This window comes from Monopterus albus, unplaced genomic scaffold (genome assembly GCF_001952655.1).
Source record: "Monopterus albus unplaced genomic scaffold, M_albus_1.0 scaffold162.1, whole genome shotgun sequence".
Lineage (NCBI taxonomy): Eukaryota > Metazoa > Chordata > Actinopteri > Synbranchiformes > Synbranchidae > Monopterus > Monopterus albus.
Genome location: NW_018128042.1, coordinates 650,365 through 659,242, shown reverse-complemented (window position 1 = coordinate 659,242; position 8,878 = coordinate 650,365). Strand labels below are relative to the sequence as shown.

Below are 8,878 nucleotides of genomic sequence, written 5' to 3'. Positions count from 1 at the left end.
GCCCAATTTTTCAGTTTTTTATTTGTTAAAAAAGTTTGAAATATCCAATAAATTTCGTTCCACTTCATGATTGTGTCCCACTTGTTGTTGATTCTTCACAAAAAATTACAGTTTTATATCTTTATGTTTGAAGCCTGAAATGTGGCAAAAGGTCGCAAAGTTCAAGGGGGCCGAATACTTTCGCAAGGCACTGTACTTTGAGAAATGACGGGTACTACTGGCACATTTAAATAGATGGTAAATGGATTGGCTTAAACATGGAAAACTAATTGTGCAATCTTTTAGGGTGTAACTCATAGACACCTTGTTGATCATAGTTTCCTGCAGCAGTGTATAGGGAGTGTAAAGGTGTGTGGAAGAGCTTTTGCTGCTTGTCTGGTCCATTACAACATTCTGGCTGTAAACACTTTTCCCTCACCTGCAGGTACAATGTGGAGGAGGAGGGTGGCTGTGATGATCTGGACCAGGGAGACAACGGCTGGAAGATCATACACACTGAAGTCTTCAGGTTTCCCCCCTACAAAAGCCTGCTGTGCGCTGTGCTGGGTGTGGGGGCTCAGTTCCTTACCCTTGCCACAGGTGAGCATTCATTCTCGAATATATACATAAGCACAGCAACACACACAGGCTGCTACAGTCCAAAACAGTATAACATACTGCTGTTATTCTGTTCAAAACCTGAGCTGACTAGACTTCTGAGCACCACTGACCCATGGCAATCATTGTACTGTGCAGCAGAATGTCTTAACAACCAGAAACCGAACACTAAAGTGTCATCCTTGCAATAGGGATCATCATAATGGCGTTGCTGGGAATGTTCAACGTGCACCGCCACGGCGCCATCAACTCAGCAGCTATTGTCCTGTACGCTCTGACCAGCTGTGTGTCAGGCTATGTTTCCTGCAGCTTCTACACACAGATCAGCGGCCAGCGCTGGGTATGGAACATCATCCTCACTTCGTCTCTCTTCTCGGGTGAGTTGGATAAAAAGCATCTGAGTTTATTTCCGTACCGGTATCTACACAGAGTGTGGAAAGTATTTCTGATTCAAATAATCTTTTCTCTGCCAATACAGACAACAACCTGGAGTTCGTACAGTATACCAATTTATTTTGTACAGCCACCAGTTTCTCATCGTGGCATTTTCCATTTATGCATTAACATGAGACAGTTGCATAATGAAGTTATAGAAGACCTTTTGGGAACAGATGATGACTTATTAATACTGTTTATTTTTAACAGAGGTTATGTCTTCATAACTGTCTCTATAGATCTGGATTATGGTTATTAAGGAGGTAAAGACTGTTACTTTGCCTTCTGTTTGTTGTGTCAGAGAAATATTTTAACCTCTTACAAATAATTGTAAAATTGCCAAAATATAAATGGGATTCAGCCAACAGATTACAACAATTTTAATAGATTATTGAGATATCAATGACACAGAAAGACATGTTGCTAATATACAAAAACATGTTGGTATTAGAGAAAATGCTGGGCAAGTACCTAGGGAAAGGAAACTGTTATTACCCTCCATTAAAAACATTAATATAACTGGTCATTTTAACAGCACCTTGGCCACCCTGATGGCTGACAGCTTAGGGTACGGAGCATCCTATGCCCAGGTACAGTGTGTGCATGATGTTGGCTGTTCGAGTACGGCCGCCGACATCACAGGTCCTCTTGTATGTCTCCTCTATTCCTGTCTGCCTTTCGGCAACCCACTTAAATAATAAACAAAGACAAAAATGCCAAAAAATGGCTTATTAAACAAACAATCAAATAAAAAAACAGCAATAACAAAAAACCACACACACAGGCAAAATTACAGACAGGATCATTTGAAATAATGCCCCTGTATTTAGTGGCTTGGTGCTGTGTTTCCACAGCTCCTCTGTTTCTGACGTGGAGTGTAGTGAACTCGATCCACTGGTGGAGCGGCTCCACACAGGCTCTTCCCGCCACCACTGTGCTTCTCCTGCTGGGTGCCTGGGTACTGGTGGGCTTCCCCCTCACCGTCATCGGTGGCATCATGGGAAAGAATCGAGCTGGCAGCTTCCAGGCACCCTGCCGCACCCGCAACATCCCTCGGCAGATTCCCCCACAGCCCTGGTACAAACACACAGCTGTGCACATGGCCATCGGCGGCTTCCTGCCATTCAGGTGAGCTGCCTTTGAACGTGGTGCTTTAATCAAGGGAATAATTTGGATAACATTTGAAATGTATCTTCTCCACCTATTTTCATTTAATGTGATACTCTTGTGTCTTTTTAAGTCAGCGCTTAAGGCCCCCTTTAGACTTGGTATTAGTGTGTCTTAGTGATCTGAACACAAGTGGACAGCTGAAACATGTCACCGTTCACGCCTGTCAATATTCATGCATCTCCAAGTGTCCAGCTGTGTTCAGATTTCACTACTGCTTAAATATCAAAAGGCTACAGCTACAGTTATTATGTCAGTCTATTACCAGACAATCACCAGTCAGATTTGTACATGTATATATTATGAACACTTTCATAATATATTGATGGATCTGCATCAGATGTTTTTCTCCATATTTAATTTTTTTTTGAGGGTTGAGTGCTCTCAACAAAACAACCCCCACGTCCAGCATTGATGTCACATCTCTAACGCCCTGGTCCAAGATGCATCAGGATATTTTAGCAATTACACTACAAAAGATGTGTAGTCAAATGCATGGTTTCAGTGATCTGATCACAATTATAGTAGTAAAGTCTAGACCTTGTGTCCTTTTGTTGTGATTTGGCACTATACAAATAAAATTTAATTGAATCTACCTCGGTGGTCACTTACTTTAATTTAGCATTGTCCATTTGTGATCCAATCACCCAGGATACTTTTTAAGTCTAAACGGGGTCTTAGTTATTATTCCAAAGACGTATCCACCCAAATAGAAGTAACAGAATTAAATTATCACACTCATTCTTGCTGGCCGTCATTTTTGTCTCCTAGTGCCATCTCAGTGGAGCTGTACTACATCTTTGCCACCGTTTGGGGCAGAGAGCATTACACCCTGTATGGGATCCTGCTCTGTGTTTTTGCCATCCTCCTCTCAGTGGGTGCGTGCATCTCTGTGGCACTCACCTACTTCTTGCTGTCAGGTGAGGACTACAGGTGGTGGTGGCGGAGCATCCTGAGCACTGGTTCCACCGGCCTCTTCATCTTTGTCTACTCTGTTTTCTACTACCGGAACCGGTCCTCTATGAGTGGCTTGGTGCAGACCACAGAGTTCTTTGGCTACTCTCTGCTAACAGCACTGGTCTTCTCACTGATGCTGGGCAGCGTGTCATTCTGGGCCTCACTGACATTTATTCGCTACATCTACCGGAGCCTAAAGATGGACTAGATGTGAAATGTGCACACAAACACACACACCTCTAAACAAACACACAGACAATCTTCCTTCTCCTCTCTTGCTCTTTCAGTCTTACACACGGACATACACCTTCCATGGGGTTAATGGGAGGAGGAACAGGGGCCTTTACCATGATTTGACAAGAGCTGTCATTGTTGGAATAGGGGTTGACTGGTTGGAGGGATAAATGGATGCACAAATGAAGCGTGAGTTGTGAGAGGGTGTTCATGTATTTAAGGGATAAAATGGGATATTTCAGTACAAAAGAATAATCAGGAGTGAATGGGTAGAATGAAGAGTCTGCATAATCTAATCAAATCAGTTACTGTACAATACAGTGTGGCAAGCTCCACATGGCTCAGAGGAATGAAAGCCTTGTAGACTGGAGAGCAGTTGTAAAATGTTGGCGATGAGAGCAATATTGTCATTGTATTATTTGGTCACCAGGGACTGTGACTTTTGGTTCAGTTGTAAATATAGCCTTTTCAATAAAAAGATTTTTTTAGTACGATATTGCCAGCAAACTACTCTGAGCAGATTTTTTAAATCTGTTTTCAGTCTGTTCATCTTCCTTTACAGTCAGCTGTGAAACACTATCCTAAATTATGTAAGCTCAAAATGCTCAAGTTCTGCCATGTTGACAAAGTGGCAGTGATGCTTTGAGGATTTGCATCTGTTTTGCCATTTGTGCTGAGAAAAAAAAAAATTTTAAACTTCAGGGCTTCAGACAAGGTTCAGCGACATCTGGTGTTCTTGCAGCACATGTTAAATTTTAGTCTCATACCATATGTGCCAATGAGTACAAACAAACTTGCGTGTTTTGAAATTTAATGCTTTAGATCAGAAGTGCTTCAATGTGTAATAATACATCTTGTCCAAAAAGACTAGATATAAAATATTTTTGGTGCCACTAAATATTTGTCTGGGCGCATGCATTTTCACTTCATGGTTGATGATGTAATTGGAAAATAATAAAATTACACTGGTACTTCAATAAGAGTATTTGGTATCAGATAGAGGTGTTCTAGTCCATGTCATATTTCCCAGCAAGTTTCTTATCTCTAGTAATGGACCTAGTTTAGCTGCAAAAGTTTCACACATCTAACTCGGTGAAGCTCATTCTAAGGTGCCAGTCAAGTCACATGGGTTTCCTTGCTTGACGCAATGCATGTAAATAGTGTGCTTCATGGGAGTGAAACAAGCTTTGGCCTCATCTGCCCATCTCCTGTAAACAAGTTATTTTTGAAGTTGACAAACTGCCTTGTCTTGATGGCTTGTAAAGTATGTGAAGCATTTTTTTCCCCCCCGCTTTTAGTTGTAACCACAGCCCTGCCAGGGATATCACAGCAGGTGTTTGCTCCCAGTGGCAAAACTGTCACCTCACATCCATATCTGTTCAATTACAAATCAGAGAAAATATGTAAACTGATGTTAAAGGTGTTACCATATTATGCCTGCAGCAAAACACGGTGAAATGAAGACACTGTTTTAAGTTGACAAAATGAACTTGTATTTACATACGATATGCTGAAATGTGTGCACATGGGATCTGTAGCGGTGCTTTGCTTAAAACTGTTATAAAAAAAACCCCATGTAATACAAAGAACGGGTTCAAGTTGGACTAATCTTGTATTATCAAGCGCAAAGAACATACATTAAATAGCTGCATATAAAAAAAATAAAACCTCAGGATAAAAAGTGAAATATTTCTGAACAGGCATTTTGAACGAGGCATATGTACACCCAACTTAAAGTAAACTACAGTCAGCAGACCTGTAAGGAAGAATAAAAACCCGGCTGATGGGTAACATTTACACAGGTATTAATGCCCGTCAACAAACATTGAGCACTGGCTGACATCATGTATCATCATTGTGTTAAAGGAGCTGCGGCTGCTCACAGGCTCCCATCTTTGCTGTCAAAGCTGAGATCAGGACTGGTGTTATTCGCAGCGGCTGGGTTGAACGCATTGGAGTTGTGTTCATAATGAGTAACGCCTGTGGGCATGGTCCAGCCAGCCACCTGGGCCCTGGTGGACACCGCAGTCTGGGATGTGCTGGAGGACCAGGACGGGTAGCCAGTGGATCCAGCAGCACCGCCCACAGCGGCCAGATAAAAGGCCAGGTTCTGTGGAGCAGTCTTCCTAAAGGCCGCCTCCATTATGTGCTGGTTGTAATGCTCCGTTAGTTGGGGCCGGGCCTCTCCTTGATACTGAAAGATAGACAGATGGTGTTTCTAATTTATTTATGGCATCACATTTATACAGCATCCTACTGTCTATCACAGTATGTTTGACAGTGTTTCATGTTGCCGTTAAGGCTGTAACAAGACTACGGATTGGCCTCCATTAAGGACATCATGCTCTATGTCCAAAGCACTCTATTAACAGTTAATAAGGACAATGGTCTGATCCCTAAACAACTGTTTGCCTTCAATATTTTGAGCTCTTAATCAGGGAACGCGTGTGCACAATCCATGTAAATACCACCACATTTGGGGAAGTCAATATTGGGACTTTTTCCCAATATGGCATTTTGCTAATAAAAAGATAAGTCAAACTATCAAGAAAACTTTGATGAATCAGTGATTTCTGATTTTTTTTTTTTTTTTTTTACCATAGTTGCAAGTTTCATATGAATTTTTTTTTTCAAAAATTCCAGTTCCCAAATAATATGGTGAAACTAAGAAAAATGTGTGTTGCATGTGTATTTTAGGTACTTACAGGTTGGAAATGGGAAGGAATGTTGCTGTACATGGCCCCATGAATTGGGTTGCCCTTGTTGATGGTGTAGCGCTCACACACCCAGTTCGTATCTTTCTGGTGCCTCCTTAGCTTCATCCTTCGGTTCTGGAACCAAGTCTTCACCTACAAACAGGATGGAGATAAACAACTGATCAGAATGTGTACTTCAATTCAATTCAATGTTGTAGTGCATGTGATTGAAGAACGTTCTTAAATGGCCTCACTTGTTTGTAGGTTAGCCCCGTCATCTCTGCAAGGTTCTTCATCTCAGCTGGAGTGAGGTATCTCTGGACAGTGAAGCGCTGCACAAGAGCATTCAGCTGGCTCTCTGAGAAGGCTGCCCGCACCTTTCCTTTGGGATTACTGGCAGTGGTCATGAGCGGCTTCTTTGGGGCACTTAAGGGTGGGTATAGAGAGGTGGTGTCGGTGTTCTCGGCCCCTGTGACAGAAAAAGACTGCGGCTCCTCCATGAGAGAGCTGGAAACACCATCGCTGGCATCAGGGCTCCTGCTTTCATCATTGTCAAAAGCCTTCTTCATCCAGGTAGCAGGGTCTGCCTGGGGGATGACGCCTTCTCTGCTCATGTCAGAGCTCCATGAATCTAAATAAAGGTGAACAAACAGTGACATAATTATTTCCTCCATGGACACTGAGGCCCTGGGTACAAACACATAAGGCCCCCACCCTCCTACATAAGAACAAGACCCCCAGACTGAAAAATACTCTATTGGTAATTTTTTTCCCTCTTTGTAGTAGTTTTGCATCCAACATTAACTGAGGCCATTTTGCATCTAATTTTTTTCTGTGTGTTTTGCACATCTCTTTTAGCTATTTTGCTCTCTTTTTACTAGTGTGTGTGCGCCTATGTGGTTGTTTTGCATGTCACTGTAGTCCTTTTGTGCCATTTTCAGAACTACCTAATGGATAAGAGCTTTGAGACTGCTCATGTGTCATATAAACAAAAGATATTGCTGCACGAGTTAAAAAAAAAAAAAAAAAAAAAAAAAAAAAAAAAAAAAAAAAAAAAAAAAAAAAAAAAAAAAAAAAAAAAAAAAAAAAAAAAAAAAAAAGAGGGGCCCCAGTTTTAGACTTTAGTTGTTTATACCACCTAAAAAAAGGTGCATGTTTAATTAAGTCTGACTATTACTGTTTGGCTGGAGTTCGATAGCACAACATCCAGATTTGTCTACAAAAATAAAATTCTTGCAACTTTTTCCTTGTGAAAAGCCCAAATGGGATCGTTTCTCAGGTAATAAACTCAAATGAGTAGCATATTTTGCTGACATGTTTTTAGCCCATGTACCTTGTCAATGTAATATTTTTTTCTTTGTTTTTTACAACGTAGTTTGAGCCTATTTTTCTAAGTAACTTTACTAAACCATACTACGCTTCTCCCTAAGGTAGCTTAATTCGCTGCAGTTCAGTTTTCACAGTAGTTCAACAACCTATCCAATGTGTCCTCGTCACCTTCATACACGTTTTGAATTTTGGGCGCTCGTCTCAAATCCTCTGGTGAGCTGGCTTCACCCAATTAAATAAACAGGCGGTATATTTGAAAAACTTTGAAACCGAGGCAGAAGTGAACTGGACGGAGGAAACCATTCGCTTATAGCATCTTTAAATTATATTAGGTAACGTATAAGTGGCAATTTCTGCTCCTTGGGAAACTGCTAGCGTAGGCTACATACCTGGTGATGTGTGTGCCTCCGAGTCGCTGATTGAGTCGCCTCCGGTCCGCCTGGCCTCATGTTCCCGTGCCTCGTAGGTGGCCGGGTGCGGTCCGGCCACGAGCAGACAGCCTGCCTGGGTATCACCGAGGTAGACGACTCCGGAGCCCCGGTACTGACACTGGCCGTTCACAGCCTGCTGCTCTGTAACGTTAATGCCAGGCGGGGAGTCCTCCCGGGTCCTGGCGGTGGTGGCGTAATAGGGCTGTGTTAGCCCGGCGTTGGAGTTGCTTAAGTCCTTGGCACCGGCTTCAGCCCAGCTGTTCAGGTTCCCGTGGTTCTGCTCGGTCCCGGTCTGGTACACTAGGCCGTAGGCATAAGCACGGTAAGAGGAGTTGTAGTTGTAAGATACCTGCGCCTTCCATTCTGCCATGTCTCCGGCACATGGGAAGCACTGTTGAAAACTAGGGTAAATAACAGCCCCTGACCAGTCAGCTCGAAAACCTAGAGCCCATCAAACAGAAAACAACTGCATCCGGCCTTTCTATAATTGTCTACTTAAAAAGGTGGTGTGGGCAGGAACATAGGTGGCTTTTCATATGAGCCAATCACTCAATGGGCGGCAACGGGGCCATTCATTGGCCACCTCGGTTAATTCTTTGCTTTTAAAAACAATGTCTTCAGGTTGGAAGTCAAAAATAAATAAAAAAAAATCACAATTAACGTGACCAAATATCAGTAACTTTAACTGAGCCCACTTCTTTTGGCTAATACTGACACTGAGCTGTAATTAAATTCAAAATCAGTGGTGGAAGAAGTATTCAGATTGTTTAAAACTAAAACACCATATAGCTTAAAAATATTTTGTTACAAGTAAAGATCCCGCGATCCAAGTGATATTTACCTAAAAATACAAAAGTATTAGTATCAAAATATACTTGAAGTAGACCTACAGTATAAAAAGTAAAGGTACTCATGCAGAATCAGACACTTCACAATACCGTGTCATATTATTGGATTCTAATTATTCATACATTATTGTGTTCATCACATTTAATGTTGCAGCTGTAAGGTGCAGCTAATATTAACTATTTA

At 41.9% G+C, this 8,878-nt stretch overlaps 2 protein-coding genes across 4 annotated transcripts in view; one reads left to right on the top strand and one right to left on the bottom strand.

Moving 5' to 3' along the window:
* tm9sf1 (transmembrane 9 superfamily member 1) overlaps positions 1-4,079 on the top strand; it is a 10,914-nt gene extending 6,835 nt beyond the window's left edge. For 2 of the 3 annotated variants that reach the window (XM_020615289.1, XM_020615290.1), the window contains exons 6-9: positions 425-579; positions 789-974; positions 1,887-2,160; positions 2,971-4,079. In XM_020615289.1, coding sequence (XP_020470945.1) covers positions 425-579; positions 789-974; positions 1,887-2,160; positions 2,971-3,364 — 1,009 coding nt within the window. In that variant the 3' untranslated portion in view covers positions 3,365-4,079. Of the gene's footprint in view, positions 1-424; positions 580-788; positions 975-1,886; positions 2,161-2,571; positions 2,630-2,970 lie in introns of those variants that run through there. The other variant, XM_020615291.1, reaches the window with a different exon arrangement.
* A 785-nt stretch (positions 4,080-4,864) lies between these two features.
* On the bottom strand, positions 4,865-8,356 carry nanog (nanog homeobox). The gene is made up of 4 exons (XM_020615292.1): positions 7,805-8,356; positions 6,341-6,717; positions 6,096-6,239; positions 4,865-5,584 (listed from the first exon to the last, which is right to left on the bottom strand). Exons 1-4 carry the CDS (start codon positions 8,214-8,216, stop codon positions 5,270-5,272), a joined length of 1,248 nt encoding a protein of 415 aa, XP_020470948.1. The 5' UTR covers positions 8,217-8,356; the 3' UTR covers positions 4,865-5,269.
* Positions 8,357-8,878: the final 522 nt, after the last annotated feature.